The sequence below is a fragment of the Oncorhynchus gorbuscha genome, linkage group LG22 (genome assembly GCF_021184085.1).
Source record: "Oncorhynchus gorbuscha isolate QuinsamMale2020 ecotype Even-year linkage group LG22, OgorEven_v1.0, whole genome shotgun sequence".
In the NCBI taxonomy this organism is placed as follows: Eukaryota; Metazoa; Chordata; class Actinopteri; order Salmoniformes; family Salmonidae; genus Oncorhynchus; species Oncorhynchus gorbuscha.
This window is the reverse complement of record NC_060194.1, coordinates 21,299,750-21,324,150: the sequence shown is the minus strand read 5'-3', so window position 1 is coordinate 21,324,150 and position 24,401 is coordinate 21,299,750. Positions and strand designations below refer to the sequence as shown.

General features: G+C 43.8%; 1 protein-coding gene across 9 annotated transcripts in view; it reads left to right on the top strand.

The window, feature by feature from the left end:
* LOC124009225 (sodium- and chloride-dependent glycine transporter 1-like) overlaps positions 1-24,401 on the top strand; it is a 99,928-nt gene that overhangs the window by 36,955 nt on the left and 38,572 nt on the right. For 5 of the 9 annotated variants that reach the window (XR_006834250.1, XR_006834251.1, XR_006834253.1 and 2 more), the window contains exon 1: positions 13,629-13,834. The exons of 3 other annotated variants lie outside the window; for them this stretch is intronic. Coding sequence is in view for 2 of the 6 variants with exons in the window: in XM_046320803.1 (XP_046176759.1) it covers positions 13,793-13,834 (42 nt within the window). In the remaining 4 variants the exon portion in view is untranslated. Of the gene's footprint in view, positions 1-13,628; positions 13,835-14,279; positions 14,640-24,401 lie in introns of those variants that run through there. One more of the 9 variants, XM_046320808.1, reaches the window with a different exon arrangement.

The following is a 24,401-nucleotide window of genomic DNA, read 5'->3' as shown; positions in this document are numbered from 1 at the left end:
AAAGAACCCTTTGAGTTTCGGCCTTTAGATTTCATTTGAAGAAACCACTCAGGCTGAAAATGACGTTTTTTCCAACTTTTCTTCCTCTCCCTTCTGTTTAATGGCAGCCCCCTCCAAAGAAAGGGTAAACAAAGTTAAAAAAGAGACCCACTTTCATCCGCTGGCGAGTTTGTAAAATTATGGACAGCTATTGAGCATTGTGTTCCCTCAACGGGCCTCTTAAATCTTCTCAGCTCTTTTATCATTATTATTTTCAACAGTGCATTTGAGGTCTTTCAAAGGCTTTTCACCCCATATTTAGGTAATTTGTTGCGCTTGAACTCAACCTGCTCTGCCCGTTGTCTAGTGAATGGGAGATATAGGCATGGGATAAAGCGGGTCTGCTGTTCTCAGGGCTCCCACACAGGAACACCCGTCTTCACATTAGTTATCACTTTGATTACTTCAATTGATTCCTTCAATGTCCAAGGCTCACCAAAAGCATCTCAAATTCCCCCACCATTTCAAATCGAATCAACGTGCACTACTGGTCAAAAGTTTTAGAACACCTACTCATTCAAGGGTTTTTCATAATAGTGTAGACATCAGAACTATGAAATAACACATATGGAATCATGTAGTAATCAAAAAATATATTTTATATTTGAAATTCTTCAAAGTAGCCATGACAGCTTTACACACTCTTGGCATTTTCTCAACCAGCTTCACCTGGAATGATTTTCCAACGGACTTGAAGGAGTTCCCACATATGCTGAGCACTTGTTGGTTGCTTTCCCTTCACTCTGCGGTCCAACTCATCCCAAACCATCTCAATTTAATTGAGGTTGGGTGATTGTGGAGGCCAGGTCATCTGATGCAGCCCTCCATCACTCTCCTTCTTGGTCAAATAGCCCTTACGCAGCCTGGAGGTATGTTGGGTCATTGTCGTGTTTGAAAACAAAAGATAGTCTGCCTAAGTGCGAACCAGATGGGATGGTGTATTGCTGCAGATTACTGTGGTAGTCATGCTGGTTAAGTGTGCCATGAATTCTAAATAAATCACAGACAGTGATCACACCTCCTCCTCCATGCTTCACGGTGAGAACCACAAATCTGTTCATCTACTCTGTGTCTCTGTCATGCAGGTGAATGAGGACCCAAAAGCGACTTGGCGAAAACAGAGTTTTTAATCCAGTAAGATACTTAACAAAACAAAAGGCATAATACTACTCGTAAAGACGAGAACAGACTGGAGACATGATCAAGAACTGCAGGTTGCCTCGGGAAGGCACTTGAACCTAGCAGACTCAGACACCTGCTCACCACGCAGCATCTGAGGGAAACACGACACGACAGGGCAAAACATAGACACAGCACGGTGAATATAGACAAGGATCCGACAGGGCAGGTCTAATCAGAAAACAAGGAGAGAAATAGGGACTCTAATCAGGGAAAAGGATCGGGGAACAGGTGTGGGAAGACTAAATGATTGATTAGGGGAATAGGAACAGCTGGGAGCAGGAACGGAACGATAGAGATCAAATAAGAGAGAGCGAGAGAGTGAGAATCCACTAAGAGGGAGGGGAGAGAGAGGGATAGAAAGAGGGAAAGAACCTAATAAGACCAGCGAAGATGTCACAGGAGACATAGAGGGAAACGAATAGAAGGGGAAGCACAGGGACAAGACATGATAATTAATGACAAAACATGACAGTACCCCCCACTCACCGAGCGCCTCCTGGCGCACTCGAGGAGGAACCCTGGCGGCAACGGAGGAAATCATCAATAAATGCGAACGGTCCAGCACGTCCCGAGACGGAACCCAACTCCTCTCCTCAGGACGTAACCCTCCCAATCCACTAAGTATTGGTGACCCCGTCCCCGAGAACGTATGTCCATGATCTTACGTCCTTGTAAATAGGTGCGCTGGCGAATAGACGGGAGTGCCTCGAACACCGGGATGACCAGCTAACTTGGCAGAGTGTTGGAAACAGGAGACATGGAAGACTAGGATGGACGCGACGAAGTGTGCGTGAGTGCTTGCTTAACCTGTCTTTCAGGATTCCCCAGACTGTCAACCCGACAACACGCCCAATGAAGAATCCCTCGGGATCAGTAGAAGCCACAGAAGAACTAAACAGACGGGATAAGGCATCAGGCTTGGTGTTTTTGCTACCCGGACGGTAAGAAATCCACACTCTCTGGCCGCAACAATACCTTGGACTCTTAATCCTCGTTTGGCAGAACGGATGTACTCAAGTTCTGTGCCCTGTAACGGCAAAGTGCAGACCTCCCCTCCAACCACTGGTGCCATTCGCCTGGGCTAGCGGATGGGAACGTTGGACCCACATCATAGTTGGGCTCAGATGGCGACAGGCGATGAGAAAACCCGGTAGCGCAAGGATGAACCTTGTGAGCGTATCGGGGAGCTGGAAGACGCTGGGATTCTGAGAAAGGCTCCCAGCCTACCTCTGGCTCTCTGCTTGACCGTTAGACTGGGATGAAACTAGTGACGACTCAGGAGTAACGAGGATAGGACTGGACGTAAAACGTTCTTTTAGAAATCAAAAGCTCCCTGGGCGGAACCTGAACACATTCTCGATAATGATTTGTGCGTCTTGACGGAAGGAAGTAAGAGGGGTGAAGGGCAGCAACTTGAACCGTAAGAATCACAGAATGAAACGCCGAATGAAGTTAGCGAAACCTGGTCGAAAGGGAGCGGTCTGCAACTCGACAGAGTTACCCGACTTGGAACGGGCCAATCACTGAAACTTGGACCTTAGCAATCCATCTGAATGCATTCAGCGGAAATAACGGAACCGAGAAAAGTAACGGAGGAGACATGAAAACACTTCTCAGCCTTTACGTAGAGACAATTCTCTAAAAGGCGCTGTAGAACACGCCATGAACGTGCTGAACATGAATCTCGAGTGACGGTGAAAAAATCAGGATATCGTCAAGATAGACAAAAACAAAGATGTTCAGCATGTCTCTCAGAACATCATTAACTAATGCCTGAAAAACAGCTGGCGCATTGGCGAGACCAAACGGCAGAACCCGGTACTCAAAATGCCCTAACGGAGTGTGCGTAAACCTGTCTTTCAATTCCCCAGTTTTCCAGTAGAAGCCACAGAAGAACTAAACAGACGGGATCCCCCTCTCTGAAATGCGCAACGAGATGGGGCATTAAGCGTTTGGCAGAACGGATGTAGGTTCCTGTCCAAACGACAAAAGGAACGGTCGCCCCCTAGTAAAAGCACCTGGCTCATAGTTGCGCTGATGGCAGAATCTGAACGAAGGCTGGGATGAATGGCATAAGGGGAATTGTCTAGTGACGTCAGGAGTAACGGATAGGAGCGGACGTTTCTTTTAGAAGATCAAAAGCGTTAAAACACGTCTTGACAGAAGTAAGAGCTGTGATTCAGCCCGCGATAGAAATTAGCGAAACCTAAAAGCGCAGGACCTTGGAACGGGCCAATCACTGACAGCTTGGACCTTAGCGGAATCCATCTGAATGCATTCAGCGGAAATAACGGAACCGAGAAAAGTAACGGAGGAGACATGAAAAGAGCACTTCTCAGCCTTTACGTAGAGACAATTCTCTAAAAGGCGCTGTAGAACACGTCGAACGTGCTGAACATGAATCTCGGTGACGGTGAAAAAAAAATCAGGATATCGTCAAGATAGACAAAAACAAAGATGTTCAGCATGTCTCTCAGAACATCATTAACTAATGCCTGAAAAACAGCTGGCGCATTGGCAGACAAACGATAAAAATGCCCTAAGTGTTAAACCTTTTCCACTCGTCCCCCTCTCTGATGCGCACGAGATGGTAAGCGTTACGAAGGTCCAACTTAGTAAAGCACCTGGCTCCCTGCAGAATCTCGAAGGCTGAGACATAAGGGGAAGCGGATAACGATTCTTAACCGTTATGTCATTCAGCCCTCGATAATCCACGTACCGTCCTTCTTCTTAACAAAAAGAACCCCGCCCCGGCCGGAGAGGAAGAAGGCACTATGGTACCGAAGAGACACAGATAAATAATCCTCGAGAGCCTTACGTTCGGGAGCCGACAGAGAGTATAGTCTACCCCGAGGAGGAGTGGTCCCCGGAAGGAGATCAATACTACAATCATACGACCGGTGAGGAGGAAGGGAGTTGGCTCGGGACCGACTGAAGACCGTGCGCAGATCATGATATTCCTCCGGCACTCCTGTCAAATCGCCAGGTTCCTCCTGAGAAGTGGGGACAGAAGAAATGGGAGGGATGGCAGACATTAAACACTTCACATGACAAGAAACGTTCCAGGATAGGATAGAATTACTAGACCAATTAATAGAAGGATTATGACATACTAGCCAGGGATGACCCAAAACAACAGGTGTAAAAGGTGAACGAAAAATCAAAAAAGAAATAGTCTCACTGTGGTTACCAGATACTGTGAGAGTTAAAGGTAGTGTCTCAAATCTGATACTGGGAAGATGACTACCATCTAAGGCAAACATGGGCGTAGGCTTGTCTAACTGTCTGAAAGGAATGTCATGTTTCCGAGCCCATGCTTCGTCCATGAAACAACCCTCAGCCCCAGAGTCAATCAAGGCACTGCATGTAGCACCCGAACCGGTCCAGCGTAGATGGACCGACATAGTAGTACATGATCTAGATGAAGAGACCTGAGTAGTAGCGCTCACCAGTAGCCCTCCGCTTACTGATGAGCTCTGGCCTTTTACTGGACATGAATTGACAAAATGTCCATCAAATCCGCAATAGAGGCACAGGCGGTTGGTGATCCTCCGTTCCCTCTCCTTAGTCGAGATGCGAATCCCTCCCAGCTGCATGGGCTCAGTCTCTGAGCCAGAGGAGGGAGATGGTTGCGATGCGGAGCAGGGAAACACCGTTGATGCGAGCTCTCTTCCACGAGCCTGGTGACGAAGATCTACCCGTCGTTCTATGCGGATGGCGAGAGCAATCAAAGAGTCCACATCTGAAGGAACCTCCCGGGAGAGAATCTCATCCTTAACCACTGCGTGGAGTCCCTCCAGAAAACGAGCGAGCAGCGCCGGCTCGTTCCACTCACTAGAGGCAGCAAGAGTGCGAAACTCAATAGAGTAATCCGTTATGGATCGATCACCTTGGCATAGGGAAGCCAGGGCCCTAGAAGCCTCCCTACCAAAAACTGAACGGTCAAAAACCCGAATCATCTCCTCTTTAAAGTTCTGGTATTTGTTAGAGCAATCAGCCCTTGCCTCCCAGATAGCTGTGCCCCACTCTCGAGCCCGGCCAGTAAGGAGTGAAATGACGTAAGCAACCCGAGCTCTCTCTCTAGAGTATGTGTTGGGTTGGAGAGAGAACACAATCTCACACTGGGTGAGAAAGGAGCGGCACTCAGTGGGCTGCCCGGAGTAGCAAGGTGGGTTATTAACCCTAGGTTCTGGAGGCTCGGCAGGCCAGGAAGTAACAGGTGGCACGAGACGAAGACTCTGGAACTGTCCAGAGAGGTCGGAAACCTGAGCGGCCAGGTTCTCCACGGCATGGCGAGCAGCAGACAATTCCTGCTCGTGTCTGCCGAGCATGGCTCCTTGGATCTCGACGGCAGTGTTACGAGCGTCTGTAGTCGCTGGGTCCATTCCTTGGTCGGATCCTTCTGTCATGCAGGTGAATGAGGACCCAAAAGCGACTTGGCGAAAACAGAGTTTTTAATCCAGTAAGATACTTAACAAAACAAAAGGCATAATACTACTCGTAAAGACGAGAACAGACTGGAGACATGATCAAGAACTGCAGGTTGCCTCGGGAAGGCACTTGAACCTAGCAGACTCAGACACCTGCTCACCACGCAGCATCTGAGGGAAACACGACACGACAGGGCAAAACATAGACACAGCACGGTGAATATAGACAAGGATCCGACAGGGCAGGTACGGAAAACAAGGAGAGAAATAGGGACTCTAATCAGGGAAAAGGATCGGGAACAGGTGTGGGAAGACTAAATGATTGATTAGGGGAATAGGAACAGCTGGGAGCAGGAACGGAACGATAGAGAGAAGAGAGAGCGAGAGAGTGAGAGAGGGAGGGGGAGAGAGAGGGATAGAAAGAGGGAAAGAACCTAATAAGACCAGCAGAGGGAAACGAATAGAAGGGGAAGCACAGGGACAAGACATGATAATTAATGACAAAACATGACAGTCTCACAAAGACACTGCTGTTGGAACCAAAAATCTCAAATTTGTCAATTTTTCGTGTTCCTTCTTATTGGTTTCTTTGCAGCAAATCGACCATGAAGCCCTGATTCATGCAGTCTCCTCTGAACAGTTGATGTTGAGATGTGTCTGTTACTTGAAGTCTTTGAAGCATTTATTTGGGCTGAAATTTCTGATGCTGGTAACTCTAATAAACGTATCCTCTGCAGCAGAGATAATTATGTGTCTTCCTTTCCTGTGGTGGTACTCATGAAAGCCAGTTTCATCATAGCGCATTATGGTTTTTGTGACTGCACTTGAAGAAACTTTCTTGAAATTTTCCACATTGACTGACCTTCATGTCTTAAAGTAATGATGGACTGTTGTTTCTCTTTGCTTATTTGAGCTGTTCTTGCCATAATATGGACTTGGTATTTTACCAAATAGGGCTATCTTCTGTATACCACCCCTTCCTTGTCACAACACAACTTATTTGGCTCAAAGGCATTAAGAAGGAAAGATATTCCACAAATGACCTTTTAACAAGTCACACCTGTTAATTGAAATACATTCCAGGAATCTCAAATATAAAATATATTTTGATTTGTTTAACACTTTAACACACGACATGAATCCATATGGGTTATTTCATTGTTTTGATGTGTTCACTATTATTCTACAATGTAGAAGAAAATCCTGGAATGAGTTGTAGGTGTGTCCAAACTTTTGACTGCTACTGTATATATTTTGTTGTTGTTGATTATTCACATGTTCACTAAGCTATGTTACATTGTATCTGGTTCCTGGAACTCTGACATAATTCCAAGTAGGACCTAGAATCCTACAACCACCCTGGACCAGTTATGTTGACCTAGCTAGAGACAAGGCCTTCAACCTGGCCAATGCACAAAAATGTTCCTCTGTTGAAGTTTTTCCCACTCTTATATATTAGTTAATTTAATTTTAAGATTACGAAAGTATACAGGAAGAATGAAATACCAGATACATTAGCACAATGAGCTGATGCCAACACATTCAAATTATCATTTTCTATTTGAATGATTTTAGTAAATTCAGTGTTACTCCAGAAATATTTGCTGTGTATGTAGGCTACGAGTCAAATATGAGATTTTCAAACTTTTGGTAACCTATTCCCCCTCCAAAAAATATGGGAATTTATTTTTTTCCCGCAAAGCTCTGTAACTTCTCATAGTATTTCAGCTCAACTACGATTGCTGCTGCTCTTCTAATTTGCTCATTGTTGAATCCACGTGAGGCGAACTCAAGTCACATATAACTCACTTTAATCTCCAGCAATGATCCCATATGTTTGTCAAATTGTGTATGTTGTGTGCTTTTTCCAGCCCGATTTGTTCCCAAGCTACTCCACTGAGCCCCATTCTCCCTGGAGGGGATCTGAGCTACACGCTATTTATAAAGAATTAACAGCTGGGGCCCTTCCAGCTAAATAACGGAGGGGAGAAATTATCATGGAAACTTCAGGTTAACCCAAGCGTTAGAGATTGCTCTCCTGTGTCCCTGAATGCTGCCAGGCTAAGCAAACGTCACACTTCAAACTGGAAGAAATGCTCAGGAAGTTGTTTTCCGACCAAGGAATTTGTCCTTTTTGTTGCCCAGACAAAGGCTGTCAGTCGCGCCAAAAAATCGCAGTTAAAAAAAAAAACTTTCTTTGGTTTCTGTCCTCCGTGTCATGTTGTCCTTCCAGCCTGAGAGATTCTCCAGAGCTACTTGCTGTCACTTTTCTGTTTCCCGGTCTGAACTGTTGAGTAAATTGAGGGTTATCCAAGTTTTCCATGTACCAAGCCTTCAAACACCCCATCACTTACTTGGGAACCTAATCAGAGGTGATGAGATATTAAGTTAATTGCAATAAGGGACAGAGATCTTTATGCAGGCGGATTTAATAGGACCAAACATTAGCATCTCCACGAGTGAGCTGGACATCTCTTCAGCACTGCACTGGATGCTACATCTATCACTAAAGAAGACTAGATGGAGAAAAAAAATACATGTCATACCAATTAACAGAGGTCTCTACGATAAAGTTGAATGACTGCTAAACGCATCCCGTGACCCAGTCTACACCTGAAATTAAAATGTGTTCTGTGATTGTATTGTGGACGTTACAGTGAGATGTTCTAGAGGTCCACACTCAGTACTCATTTTGAGCTTGATAGTTAGGCAATTGTTACTTTTGGGGGGGGAACAAATCGGTATCAACTAAAATAAATAAAATGAGGAGAAGGAACATAAGATTAATTCCTACTTTTGCTCAAGGGTAGCTAAAAATCCCACCACTCATAGGAAACATGAACCATGGAGCAACATTACAGTGCCTTCAGAAAATATTCAGACCCCTTAATTTTTTCCACATTTTGTTACATTACAGCCTTATTTTATTCTAACATTGATTAAATGATTTCCCCCCTCATCATTCTAAACACAATACCCAATACCCCCATAATGACATTATTGTAAATGTATTAAAAATAAACAGAAATACCTTATTTACCTAAGTATTCAGACCCTTTGCTATGAGACTCCAAATTGAGCTCAGGTGCATCCTGTTTCCATTGATCATCCCTGAAATGCTTCTACAACTGGATTGGAGTTCACCTGTGTTACATTCAATTGATTGGACATGATTGATTTGGAAAGGCACACATCTGTCTATATAAGGTCCCACAGTTCACAGAGCATGTCAGAGCAAAAACCAAGCCATGAGGTTGAAGGAATTGTCCATAGAGCTCCGAGACAGGATTGTGCCGAGTCACAGGCCTGGAAAAGAGTACCAAAACATTTCTGCAGCATTGAAGGTACCCAAGAACACAGTGGCCTCCATCATTCTTAAATGGAAGAAGTTTGGAACCACCAAGACCAGAGCTGGCCGCCCGGCCAAATTGAGCAATCGGGGGAGAAGGGCCTTAGTCATCGAGGTGACCAAGAACCCGATGGTCACTGACAGAGTTCCAGAGTTCCTCTGTGGAGATGGGAGAACCTTCCAGAAGGACAACCATCTCTGCAGCACTCCACCAATCAGGTCTTTATGGTAAAGTGGGCAGACGGAAGCCACTCCTCAGTAAAAGGCACATGACAGCCCACTTGGAGTTTGCCAAAAGACACCTAACGGACTCAGACCTTGAGAAACAAGATTCTCTGGTCTGATGAAACCACGATTGAACTCTTTGGCCTGAATGCCAAGAGTCACGTCTGGAGGAAACCTGGCACCATCTCTACGATGAAGCATGGCGGTGGCAGCATCATGCTGTGGGGATGTCAGGATAGAGAGAAAGATGAATGGAGCAAAGTACAGGGAGATCCTTGATGAAAACCTGCTCCAGAGCACTCAGGACCTCAGACCGGGGCGAAGGTTCACCTTCCGACAGGACAAAGACCCTAAGCACACAGCCAAGACAACACAGAAGTGGCTTTGGGATAAGTCTCTGAATGTCCTTGAGTGGCCCTGCCAGAGCCCTGACTTGAACCCGATTGAACATCTCTGGAGAGACCTGAAAATAACTGTGCAGCGACGCTCCCCATCCAACCTGACAGAGCTTGAGAGGATCTGAAGAGAAGAATGGGAGATACTCCCCAAAAACAGGTAAGCCAAGCTTTTAGCATCATACCCAAGAATACTCAAGGCTGTAATCACTGCCAAAGTGCTTCAACAAAGTACTGAGTAAAGGATCTGAATTCTTGTGTGATATTTCAGTTTTTTTATATTTAATACATTTGCAAAAATGTCTAAACCTGTTTTTGCTATGTAATTATGGGATACTGTGTACAGATTGATGAGGAAAAATAACAATTTAATCTGTCTTATAATAAGTCTGTAACATAACCAAATGTGGAAAAAGGTAAGGGGTCTGAATACTTTCCGAATGCACTGTACATTGGAAATTCTCTGAGTAGCTTGTTTTTTTAATTTAATTTTACCTTTATTTAACCAGGCAAGTCAGTTAAGAACAAATTCTTATTTTCAATGACGGCCTAGGAACAGCGGGTTAACTGCCTGTTCAGGGGCAGAACGACAGATTTATACCTTGTCAGCTCGGGGGTTTGAACCTGCAACCTTCCGGTTGCAACGCTCTAACCACTAGGCTACCCTGCCGTCCCTCTACATTAGCACTGATATTTTGATGCTGCCAATTTAAAATAAAATAAAAACATAGCTATTACACTTGTCTTGCCTGCAATATAAGGGCATGACTGTTTCATGGACTCTGTTTCCTCCTCTCAAGACCCAAAACTAGAAATTAGACAACCCAAAACAGAATAAGATCAATGACAAATTGCTTTTTTATGTGTCTTCCTATTATTTCAGCAAAAAGCTTTGTGTGTCAAGTGATGGGATAAAAGTCATGTTTGTTGGAGCTTGCCTTTGCAATATTTGTAAATATATATATGTGTGTGTGTGTGTGTGCGTGTGCGTGTGTGTGCGTGCGTTGGTATCTTTAGTCTATACCAACTGAGTGAGATCTGGAAACGGCACATCCAGCAGGGCAGTAAGTTGCGAAGTGACATGTTTGGTCAGCAGTAGTAATTTAGCACACACTGAAGACCCTTGTTTGCTTGTCAATAGAGGCAGCGTGCTCTGAATAGGAAAGAGTCCCAAAGGCAGCTAATTTCAAACATGGGAGCATTCTGTGCCACTTTAAGGCTTTTTTTGGTTTTATTTCTATTAGATTGAAATGTTGTGAAATAGGAAGATTTTCTATCTTATTGCTAATATAACGGTAGCCTTATCCTTTCAAGAAGTATGAGAATATCCTTTGCAAAAAAATGCTTGCAGATTTGATGTTCTAGAGAACTCAACTCAAATGCTTGAAATGGGTGAGATCTACTCTCTGATAGGAGCATAGTAGGAAATAAAAACTGCAAGTTTAGATTTGAAATGGAACTCCCAATGCTACGCCCCCTTCCCTCTCTCGTGTTCTCTCTCTCTCTCCCTCTCTCTCTCTCCTTTCTCACTCTCTGGCAGGACTGTGGCCTACCCCTGCTCCATAGCAACTGGGCTTTTCTCAGGCTGCCGGGCCACCTCATTGATGGGCTGTGCACAGCCAGACGACCCTTTCTAAATTCTTGCATGCCTTAGTCGGAAGTTGTCCTGTCCCAATGGCCTCCATCACCCTGCCCCCCGCCACTACCATATTCAGGGTCATTAGTGTGAGGAGTGTGGTGGTGAGTTCTGAGGAAGGTCCCCATCTCCCTGTCTCGTTTGGGGTTAGCCTATATATTCTTAGTAGCAGGGTTGTGTGCGATGGGCAAGGTATGACCTGGGTATGACTGACACCCAGTAGGGAGGTGCCTGGAAAAGGTTAACCGGTTGACCCCCATCATCTGTCCTGGGAGATCTGTCTGTCTCTGTGGAGTCTGGAGATTGAACTATCACGCTCTTGTTCTCTTCCCAAGGGACTATGCCATTGGATCTGACTTTTTAATGACAAATCCTTATGTGGGAATGTTAGTTTAAATGATTTTGAATTTACACTCAAGCAGTAGTTGTAAAGGGGGAAAAAATTAAAACATTTAACAGATCCGGGCAATTACAGAACATGGCATCTGTGATGTTTAATTGGAGCTAAATAGCAGACATAACAGAGCAATTAGGAAAACAAGTTCCCCAACATGTCAACTGGCTTTTATAGTAATCTTGTCTCTTTTCATGGTTGTAGTCACCCTCTCCACAACACTCTCCTTTCAACTATTGATAAGCAGCAGGCAAAATAGCGCAGTGCAAAATCCTCATTAAATCTGACCTATTCTGTGGTGTACAGGCTCTCTGGTGGCTGACTAATAGGAGTTGGCTGCGGACCCTGTGAAGTTTCTAATGACCTACAGTGTCAGAATCCCCCACCGCCAGGCTTGTGGCTGCCTGGGCCTCATATGGAACCCCAGAGGAGCTCTGCATGTGTGTAATTTATTCTGCTATCCCACACACTCGCTTGTCTGCAGACGTTTACTACTAAAGAGCATGCAGAAAGTGTGCTGTTGCCTAGCTAAGCAATTTCATTCCTCCTCATGGAATATAAAATGATTAGCCCACTTTTCATGTATATTTCTGGAATTGTAGAAAAGCTGAAGAACATACTCACATCCAGGTACTCTTTTGCAGGTGCTGGATTTGTAGGGGATAAAAACGCTGCACATGGCTGTTCATGCTCCCAGGTGATGTTACCGATACAACGTTTCGACCCTTAGGTTTCCATCAGCCATCATATTTCTGGAATTTAGCATGCGTGAAAATGTATCTGATTTGGCCTTCATCTCTGGTCAGTTATTTTTTCTACACGTTGTTTAATAGCATTTCATTTGTGTATATAAAAAACATTAAATTATTTCCACTACCTTGATAACTTGCCCCTTTATGTTGTTCATTTCAAAATCAACTTTTCTGCTAATCAAATTTCAAATGTCCTAAATTCTATTTAGCAAATAGTAGCCTAATTGTTGGAATATTTGTTTTGCTCTTTACAATAGCAATAGTGCACAATTAACTTTCTGTTTCTTTTTAAACTAATGTCTGTACGTACTCATTTCCTCCAATGAGGGTATGGTAATTTGCCTTTAAAGTCATGTTCCAATGCTGATTGAGAAATCAATACTTTCTGTCTGCATTCTACAGCTCATCACATTAACTCATGGAGTCTATTCACTGAAGTGGTTGCCTCCATTGTCCGCCATTATCAAATGTCTATTAGGCTCCATGCCAGGTGTCAGTCAACTTTTGACCCCACTAACTGGATACTCTGAGGACTTGGCCATAAGCAGAGTTTTAAAAGCCCTCCTTTGTGACATATTTTGGAATCTATTCCCATAAATTGTGATGCAATTACGGTTCTCGCCATGCTGTCACGAATTGGTTGACCAGACATTGTCAAGAGTGGAAATAATATGTTTGGACCTCTGAAGAAAGAAAAGAGGAAGGTGCATAATTTGAAAGGGGGGGGGGTCTGCCTTTTACACTACATACAGGGAGGAATTGGCCATGTCAAGGGACAGGGATTTGAGAGTCAAGTGTTCATGAATGGGAGTGTTGGTGGTCTGGATGCAGCTGCTTTGAAAAAAGGTGGAAGAAATTTAGAGACAGCAAGGGTAGTGAGTCCAGTGGAAGCGTACGGCTCCTCACTTTTTCTTTAGTCTCTTGAGGAAGGCTTGGCAGGAGCCCTGACTCCAGGCAGCTAAACCAGCAACTCCCCTCGCTCTGTATTCAGCCAAGGTGCTGGAATGACAACAACCCATTCATTGTGGAGGTAGAGGCAAAGGCTGTGGATCTCGCCTGTCTTTTTGGGAATGGGAGGGAGGGGGGATTTTCCTGAAATCGTGAAGTACAACAGAAGGGGGACACTGAGAGGGAGGGCAAGCAAAAGCGAGGGAGGGAAGGAGAGAGGAAGGGAGGGCGAGTGAGAGGGCTACTATGCCGCATGATTGAGAGAGGCAGAGAGGAAACAGAACTCCATCAGATGAAATGAGGTGAAAATAATTCAGGCATTAATCAACCCCGGGCAAAAGGAGGCTGTTCTTTTTCTCCCTCTTTCTGAGGAACCGAAAGGAAAGGTGTGAATGAAGAACTCAGGAGTGGAAACGAGAGAACCACTGGGCACTATCAAACCATGTCAGAGTCCAACAGCAATGCAGCCTGTACAGCCGACCAGGTCTGTTTTTTTTCTCTCATTCTTTTCATCTTGTGTCCTATTTGATACACAGATGTGATACATTTGATCTCAAGCAAAATGTTGTCATTTTGTCAGCTCATGGAGAACACTTCCGACAGTAAATTAAATCAAAGTAATTTTGGATTTTTCAAATTAGAGGGAGAGAGTGAATCCAAACTATCAAAGCAGCAATTGTGTGGAGCTGCCTGGACGACGGTTCAAGGTCCTGAAAGAATTGAATTAATCAAGACGACCTATTGTCTGAACTGCCTTATTTTTCTGCGATCATTCAGGGTGTCTGTGACGACTCAATAGCCCCCATACCACGTGAGGAGGGGGATACAGCTCTTTAAAAACCAAACCACGTGTCGCGGGACTTAAAAGTTTTTATAACTAATTGCAGTGGGAAGTTCTGGTGGTGCTGGCAGAGGGGTGTGTGATAGTTTCTAAGGAAGTGGGCAGGGTAACTGTGAAAGAGTGGGAAAAGTGTTCTAAAAAGTGGGGTTGGCTCATATGTTTTTTCTCTCTTCCTTTGCCCCTCTTTAGTGGCCGAGGGACTTGTCAGTTAAACAATTCCACCAAAAGATTTGTTTAAAATCAAATATATAGATATCCGTTATGGCACTTTGTTCCTTGCCGATTTATATGGAGCGCCAAGTCTTGTCACGTCCTTTGGTTGGCCGCTGTCAAGACTGAGCAAGCCTCCTATAGTTCAGTAGCAAATACAAAGAAACGGGCCGTTGAGACCATTGCATATACTTTTAAAGAACAATTTCTATGAAGAGAAAAAATGGCATTGCTTGCGGTAGGTAAAGCTTGAATTGAGCAATATTCTTTTGAGATATACAGTATATTTTGATTTGTACAGTGTACGCCCTTGTTTTGAAGTGTGTAAAGTTCATGTAGGGTCTATTTGTTACGGCCATGGATCTAAATGAATGTACTGTGCCCTTAGTAGTCTAGGGGCACTTTAGGTGTTGACTAGTAGTCATCTCGATTTCTCATCTCTGGAACAGTGCTTCTTTTACAATGCTGTTTCACCACAAAAAAAATGTTTTTGAAAGCCAATATTTATTGCTATTACTCTCCAAAGGCTCTGGGCTGTTCGGTATAAAGCTTGTCTATTTGGTCTAACTTGGCCATTCTCCATGTATGGTTTTATTTTCTTCCTGCATGACCTAACTAATACTGAACATGACATAGGTTGTTCTAGTGTGTGTCCAAATACTCTATTTAGACCTTTGAGGTTCCTATGCCATTTGCAGACTTATCTTCGTTCACTTTGTCAGCGCCTCGCCTCGCCTCCCATCGCCCCCTTTATTAGGATGTACACGGATTTGAGTGACAGTCTTCTCAGCTATGTGTGTTTATTTGCACTTCAGATGAAGTGATGGCCCATTGTGCTTGTGACAAAGGATGCAATACATGTTTGAAGAGTTATTTCCTTAAATGATATAATGTCCCTCTGATTCAGTCCTGGTATGGGACATGCTTTGGAATCTAGGTCTATTTGATATTGTGTGCTTCAGAAAGTTTAGGTTTCAGGTAACATCAACATCAGTGGTGCTGTATGTCATGTATAATTGTCACTATGCTATAGACATATCCCTAAAAGTTGATATAGACCACATACTATTTGATTGGTGAATTGTATGGTAAGCCGTTTGAGGTTAAGGTTTTGCTGAGTGAAGTTATATTCAGAAGGTTAATTGACTAAGGGACAGAAGTTGTTGGATGTGAACTGATATATCTGACAGGACGATGTGTCGCATAGAGAGGTCTAGGATCAGGTGCAGCTGACACGACAGACCCTTCAGACAGACAGTGCCTTGTCGCTTTGTATAGGACAGCTACCTACCTACCATACAGCCACACAACCCTGACTGACTATCATGTGTCATAAGTTTCTCTCTCCGCACCAAAGGGGAGCTATAGCTACTTTTATGGTATAGGCTACTGCTAAAATCGCTTCATCTTTTTCAATTTGTTGTTCTCTAAATACATTTTCTGTTTCAAGCCCCAAGTCAAGCCCCATTTCCTTGTTCATAAAGGAGCCTGTCTAGCCTACATGAATTCTCTGCGGTAGTCCGACCCCACTGTAGGAATACAGTTGTCTAAGGTCATCTGTGATTGTAGAGCATGCTTGAGTAATAATTGAAGTAATAAGAGCTTCAGAAGATTTTCTAATTGCATGGTAGGGTAGTGTAGGCACCTCTGACTTAGTCTGACATCCTTTAACATTGAGGAAGAATAGAAGATAGTTTGGCTTCATTTGGTGGTTTTATTGTTTGAAATCTGCTTGAAATTGTTTCTGGTGTCTGGAGCCATGATAGATTGTAGTTTGGGAATAGGCTACAGCTTGCAAGATTTCTTTATTGATTTTGATGTAAAGATTTGACCACAAATTGTTGTTTAATCCTTATATATTTCTGTTTTATTTACTAAATTGTGGGGTGATTTTATGCCTCAAAATTAAGTGAGTGCCTTGATTTAGCCTAGATATCACTGACACTGAAGTCTCTTTATTTTGTCCGAACAGTTTTCAATTGGACAAGAAAATGTTGCAGTTGAAAACTTGGCTTGGAATGATTGACCCAAATGATTTCACTATACATTAACAGATTTTATAGCACATGACAGACTGTCAGAACGTTAATGAGGGCTGTTTAATGGGAGGTAGAAATTATTTCCCAGTGGAGGTTTTGGAGCAGATTACTGCTGTTCTTAAGTCTGGGTACGACAGTTATATTATTGTACTGCATATTTCACTTCAATACCCTGTGGAGAAGTTTGATTGCAATGTTAGACTAATTCTGCAATACTGTAATAAGATTAACTCCTGTGAAAATATCCCTCATGTTCTTTCACCAACGGTTTACAAAAGAGGGGGATTAATTGCTTCTTATTATAGCGGATAAATGGACTCTGAAATGATGGGATTGATTTAAAATACCAACGGTATGCTACTATTTAGGCCTAGTTTCTGTAAACATGTAATTGTGTTTTTATTAAGCAATGGGTGTTAAATGAGCTAAATCAGTGATTTTCAGTTCCCAATGTATCGTTGAAGTACCATAATTAGGTACCACTGATGCTCCCCCATATTCACTCCACCTGACTCCAATCCAACATTCATTTCCCCTTTTTTTTCTGGCCTATTTTGAGTGCTCCCATCTGGGTTCAGGTGGTGGTAAGAGGGCCAGTATAGGGAGCGGAAGTCAGTGGTGGGACTGTTTACGTGAAGGGGGAGAGAGAGCGGGGTCAGGCAGCAGAAGAGCGAGTGCACAGTCGTATGTGTGCTCAGGGCCTCTTGCTCTCCCTGTGCTGTGGGCTCTGTCTCTATCCATGCTGTGCTCATGGACCCACAGCTGGCGGAGGGGAGAGGCAGCTAGCCCCACACTGCAATACAACACAGCCTAGCTGGCTGGAGATGCTCTCACTGCTTTATAGAAACAATCGAATAATTTACTGCTAGTGAGATCAGTATGAAGAACCAGCGGACATATAGGCTTCGTCCCAAAAAGGCACCGTATTCCCTTTTATAGAGCACTAGGCCTATAAGGGGAATAGGGTGCCATTTGGGATGTAATACATAGTGTTCCATCTGATTTAGCAGACATACTGCAGATAATAAACGCAGATAGGACTGCCCAATGTGAACTTCCTTTGATATAAGAAATACAATATAAGATGTAATTGGTTTAGGCCATTTTCAAACATAACTTCCTTGACTGAAATGGCCTATGTGGTGTGGATTTGACAGCTGTACAACAATAGCAGCGATTGATTTGTCTGGTAGTTGGTGTTAAATCACACAGCTGAGCCTAGACATGTAGGCCTAGTGCTTGCGATGGTTATAACATTCCTGAATTATTCTCACTGACCTCTCACATTTCGCCAATGATGTTAACCACCCGTAAATCATCATAATGTGTGCCAAACCCCGGTCCATACCACTTAGATATGTTCTTGTTTTTGAAAGACAAGCACATTTTTTGTCCATTAAAATAACATCAATACAATACAATGTAGACATTGTTAATGTTGTAAATGACTATTGTAGCTGGAAACAGCAGATTTTTTATGGAATATCTACATAGGCGTACAGAGGCCCATTATCAGCGAACATCACTCCTGTGTTCCAATGGCATATTGTGTTAGCTAATCCAAGTTTATAAATGTAAAAGGCAAATTGATCATTAGAATACCCTTTTGCAATTATGTTAGCACATCTGAAAACTATTGTTCTGATTCAAGAAGCAATAAAACTGTCCTTTTATTAGACTAGTGTATATATATACATCACACACACACACACACACACACACACACACACACACACACACACACACACACACACACACACACACACACACACACACACACACACACACACACACACACACACACACACACACACACACACACACACACACACACACACACACACACACACACACACACACACACACACACACACACACTAAGTGCATTCGGAAAATATTCTGACCCCTTGACTTGACTTTTTCCACATTTCGTTACGTTTAGCCTTATTCTAAAATATTGACATCATTATTCTAAATTGCTATTTTCCCCCTCATCAATCTACACACAATACCGCATAATGACAAAGCAAGAACTGTTTAGCAAATGTATTTATTAATTAATTTTTTAAAATCAAGTATTCAGAGTCAGACCCATTACTCAGTATTTTGTTGAAGCACCTTTGGCAGCCTTGAGTCCTCTTGGGTATGACGCTACAAGCTTGGCACACCTGTATTTGGAGAGTTTCTCCCATTCCTCTCTGTATATATTCTCAAACTCTGTCAGGTTGGATGGGAAGCGTCGGTGCACAGCTATTTGCTCTGTTCTTTCCTCCATTCATCTTTCCCTCGATCCTGACTAGTCTCACAGTCCCTGCCACTGAAAAACATTATTGCTTCACAGTAGGAATGGTGCTAGGTTTCCTCCAGACATGAAGCTTGGCATTCAGGAGTGGCTTCAGTCTTGCCACTCTACCATAAAGACCTGATTGGTGGAGTGCTGCAGAGATGGTTGTCTTTCTGGAAGGTTCTCTCATCTCCACAGAGGAGCTCTGTCAGAGTGACCATTGGGTTCTTGGTCACCTCCCTGACCAAGGCCCTTCGCCCCCCGATTGCTCAGTTTGGCCAGGCAGGCAACTCTAGGAATAGTCTTGGTGGTTCCAAACTTCTTCTATTTAAAAATGATGGAGGCCACCGTGTTCTTGGGGACCTTCAATGCTGCAGACATTTTTTGGTACCCTTCCCCAGATCTGTGCCTCAAACAATCCTGTCTCGGAGCTCTACGGACAATTCCTTCAACCTCATGGCTTGGTTTTTGCTCTGACATGCTCTGTGAACTGTGGGACTTATATAAACAGGTGTGTGCCTTTCCAAATCATGTCCAATCAATTGAATTTACCCTTGGTGGCCTCCAATCAAGTTGTAGAAAGGATGGTGAATGGAAACAGGATGCACCTGAGCTCAATTTCAAGTCTCATAGCAAAGGGTCTGAATACTTATATAAATAAGGTATTTCTGTTTTTTATTTTTTATACATTTGCAAAAATGTCTAAACATGTATTTGCTTTTTCATTATTGGGTATTGTGTGTAGATTGATGAGGAAAACAATTAATTTAATCAATTTTAGAACAAGGCTGTAATGTAACAAAATGTGGAAAAGGGGAAGGGGTCTGAATACTTTCTGAATGCACTGTAACGCTCTCTCTCTCTCTCTCTCTCTCTCTCTCTCTCTCTCTCTCTCTCTCTCTCTCTCTCTCTCTCTCTCTCTCTCTCTCTCTCTCTCTCTCTCTCTCTCTCTCTCTCTCTCTCTCTCTCTCTCTCTCTCTCTCTCTCTCATCACAACACAACTGATTGGCTCAAACACATTAAGATGGAAAGAAATTCCACAAATGAACTTTTAAGAAGGCACACCTGTTAATTGAAATGCATTCCAGGTGACTCCCTCATGAAGCTGGTTGAGAGAATGCCAAGAGTGTGCAAAGCTGTCATCATGGCATAGGGTGGCTATTTGAAGAATCTCAAATATAAAATATATTTTGATTTGTTTTTTTGATTACTACATGATTCCACATGTGTTATTTCATAGTTTTGATGTCTTCACTATTATTCTACAATATAGAAAATAGTAAAAATAAAGAAAAACCCTTGAATGAGTAGGTGTTCTAAAACTTTTGACCTGAACCTTTTGATTCAGTTGCTAGTTGGGTGTCATGCCATTACAAGCGTGGATGTTTTGTGTGGTTGATTAGCATGGATGTCAGCACGGTTCACCCCGCTACCATCTATGAGGTGGAGACCGTACAGGTCCATCAAAGCTGGGACCGAGAGAGACTGAGAAACGTCTATCTCCACGTCCCCGCCCATTACCGTGCCCTTAATCTTAGTCACTGCCACTGTATACTGAACAAAAATATAAACGCAACATGCAAGAAAGGATTTTACCGAGTTACAATTCATATAAGGAAATCTGTCTATTAAAATGAATGAATTAGGCCCGAATCTATGGATTTCCCATGACTGGGTATACAGATATGCATTGGTGGGTTACAGATACCTTTAGAAAAAGTAAGGGAGTGGATCATAACCAGTCAGTATTTAGTGTGACCACCATTTGCCTCATGCAGCGCAACACATCTCCTTCGCTTAGAGTTGATCAGGCTGGTGATTGTGTGTGGTCCTGTTGAATGTTGCCCCACTCCTCTTCAATGACTTTGCAAAGTTGTGGGAATTGGAACGCGCTGTCGTACACGTCTATCCAGAGCATCCCAAACATGCTCAATGGGTGACATGTCTGGTGAGTATGCAGACCATGGAAGAACTGGGAGATTTTCAACTTCCAGGAATTTTGTACAGATCCTTGCGATATGGGGCCGTGCATTATCATGCTGAAACATGAGGTGATGGCGGAGGATGAATTGCACTACAATGGGCTCCAGGATCTCGTCACGGTATCTCTGTGCATTCTTATTTCCATCAATAAAATGTAATTGTGTTGGTTGTCTGTAGCTTATGCCTTCCCATACCATAACCCCACCGCCACCATGGGGCACTCTGTTCACAACGTTGACGTCAGCAAACCGCTCGCCCACATAACGCCATACACTTTGTCTATGGTTCTTTAAAACAATGTTGGATGTGGCTTATGGTAGAGAAATTAACATACAATTACCTGTCGATAGCTCTGGTGGACATTCCTAGGGTGAGAGTGTCAATTTCAAGCTCCCTCAAAACTTGAGACGTGTGGCATTGTGTTGTGTGACAAAACTGCACATTTTTGAGTGGCCTTTTGATGTCCCCAGCACGAGATGCACCTATAGTGACTTATGGTAGAGAAATGAACATGACATTATCTGGCAATAGCTCTGGTGGACATTCCTGGTTTGAGAATGTCAATTGCAAGCGCCCTCAACTTGAGACATCTGTGGTATTGTGTTGTGTGACAAAATTGCATATTTTATAGTGGTGCATCTGGGTGATGATAATGCTGTTTAATCATCTTCTTGATATGCCACCCCTGTCAGGTGGATGGATTATCTTGGCAAAGGAGAAATGCTCACAAATATGGCTGTAAACAAATTTGTGAACCAAATTTGAGAGAAATACATGTTTTTGTGCGTATGTAAAATGTTTTTGATCTTTTTTCTCAGCTCATGTGACATGGGACCAACACTGTACATGTTGGTTTGTTCAATGTACATAGTCATTGAACATTGGTGACTTGTAATAATGTTTACATACTATTTCAACCACTTTATATGTATTCATCCCCCTTGGCGTTTTCCCTATTTTGTTGCATTACAATCTGTAATTTAACTTGATTTTTATTTGAATTTCATGTAATGGACATACATGAAATAGGCCAAATTGGTGAAGTGAAAAATTGTTGGTGTATGCATATGTATTCACCCCTTTTGCTATGAAGCACCTAAATAAGATCTGATGCAACCAATTACCTTCAGAAGTCACATAATTAGTTAGATAATTAGGGCAATCTAAGTGTCACATGTTCTGTCACACGATCTCAGTATATACAGTTGAAGTCGGAAGTTTACATACACCTTAGCCAAATACATTTAAACTCAGTTTTTCACAATTCCTGACATTTAATCCTAGTAAAAAGTATTCCCTATCTTAGGTCAGTTAGGATCACCACTTTATTTTAAGAATGTGAAATGTCAGAATAATAGTATAGAGAATGATTTATTTCAGCTTTTATTTATTTCATCACATTCCCAGTGGGTCAGAAGTTTACATACACTCAATTAGTATTTGGTAGCATTGCCTTTAAATTGTTTAACTTGGGTCAAACGTTTTGGGTAGCCTTCCACAAGCTTCCCACAATAAGATGGGTGAATTTTGTCCCATTTCTACTGACAGAGCTGGTGTAACTGAGTCAGGTTTGTAGGCCTCCTTGCTCGCACATGCTTTTTCAGTTCTGCCCACAAATTTTCTATCAGATTGAGGTCAGGGCTAAATTTCCTCCCTCATGATGCCAACTATTTTGTGAAGTCCACCAGCCCCTCCTGCAGCAAAGCAACCCCACAACATGATGCTGCCACCCCGTGCTTTACGGTTGGGATGGTGTTCTTCAGTTTGCAAACCTCCCCCCTTTTCCTCCAAATATAACAATGGTCATTATGGCCAAACAGTTCTATTTTTGTTTCATCAGACCAGAGGACATTTCTCCAAAAAGTACGATCTTTGTCCCCATGTGCAGTTGCAAACCGTAGTCTGGCTTTTTTATGACGGTTTTGGAGCAGTGGCTTCTTCCTTGATGAGCGGTCTTTCAGGTTATGTCAATATAGGACTCGTCTTACTGTGGATATAGATACTTTTGTACCTATTTCCTCCAGCATCTTCACAAAGTCCTTTGCTGTTGTTCTGGGATTGATTTCCACTTTTCGCATCAAAGTACGTTCGTCTCTAGGAGACAGCGCCGGACAGGCGGGAGACTCCGGCAGCGCCAGACAGGTGGGAGACTCCGGCAGCGCCGGACAGGCGGGACCACCTGTAGGGAGGAGACAGAGAGACTGCCTGGTGCGTGGAGCTGCCACAGGAACCACCAGGCTGGGGAGACCTTCAGGAGACTTAGTGTTAGGTGGAGGCACCTGAAGGACCGGGCTGTGGGGGAGCACTGGAGCTCTGGTGCGCAGCCTTGGCACCACTTCCCCAGGCTGGATAACTACTCTAGCCCGGACCCTCCAGAGTGCAGGCACAGGTTGAACCGGGCTGTGGGTAAGCACGGGAGATCTAGTGCTTACTACGCGCACATCTCCCTTAGGCCCACTCCCACATTTGCCCGGCACGAGCGGAGCGCAGGCATAGGACGCACTGCACCCTCCCAGCGGCCCGGAGACACAGCACGCAGAGCCGGCGCAGGATACCCTGGCCCGAAACGGCATACCGGCGACCAGACACGCTGAGCAGGCACCATACGCCCTGGCTCGATGCCTAGACTCGCATGGCACTTTCGGGGGGCTGCCCTATAGCGCACCGGGATATGGGCACGTACTGGTGACACTGTGCGCTTTACCGCATAACACGGTGCCTGACCAGTAACGCGCTGCTTATAATAAGCACGAGGAGTGAGCTCAGGTCTGCTACCTGGCTTAGCTCCACACCTCTTCTGCCTCTCGTACCTGTCGCGCTGCCGTGCTGGCTTCGCCAACCTCATTCTCCTGTAACCTTCCTCGCACTGCTCCATCAAATCCCTGGCGGGCTCCGGCACTCTCCCTGGGTCGACCGCCCACCTGTCTATCTCCTCCCAAGTTGTGTAGTCCTGTGATGCTGGCCGCTGTTGTTGCTGCTGCTGCTGCTGTCGTCGCTGTCTTTTACCACGCCGCTTGGTCCTTGGTTGGTGGGTGATTCTGTCACGGTCGAGATGGATCGGAGGACCAAAATGTGGCGTGGTATGTGTTCATCATTAATTTTAATAAAGAAAACACTGAACACTGACACCCTATACAAAAACAATAAACAAAATAACAACCGTGAAGCAAATGCGAACTGCGCTGAAACAAGCAATCAACATAGACAATCACCCACAAACAAACAGTGCAACCCAGGCTACCTAAGTATGATTCTCAATCAGAGAGAACCATACTAGGCCGAAACATAGAAATCCCCAAATCATAGAAAAATAAACAGACTGCCCACCCCAACTCATGCCCTGACCATACTAAATAATGACAAAACAAAGGAAATAAAGGTCAGAACGTGACACCTTCAGGCATTTGGAAATTGCTCCCAAGGATGATCCAGACTTGTGGAGGTCTACAATTTATTTTCTGGGGTCTTGGCTGATTTATTTAGATTTTCCCATGATGTCAAGCAAAGAGGCACAGAGTTTGAAGGTAGGCCTTGAAGAATATCCACATGTACACCTCCAATTGACTCAAATGATATGAATTAGCCTATCAGAAGCTTCTATAGGAATGACATCATTTTCTGGAATTTTCCTAGCTGTTTAAAGGCACAGTCAACTTAGTGATCCACTGGAATTGTGATACAGTGAAAGTGAAAT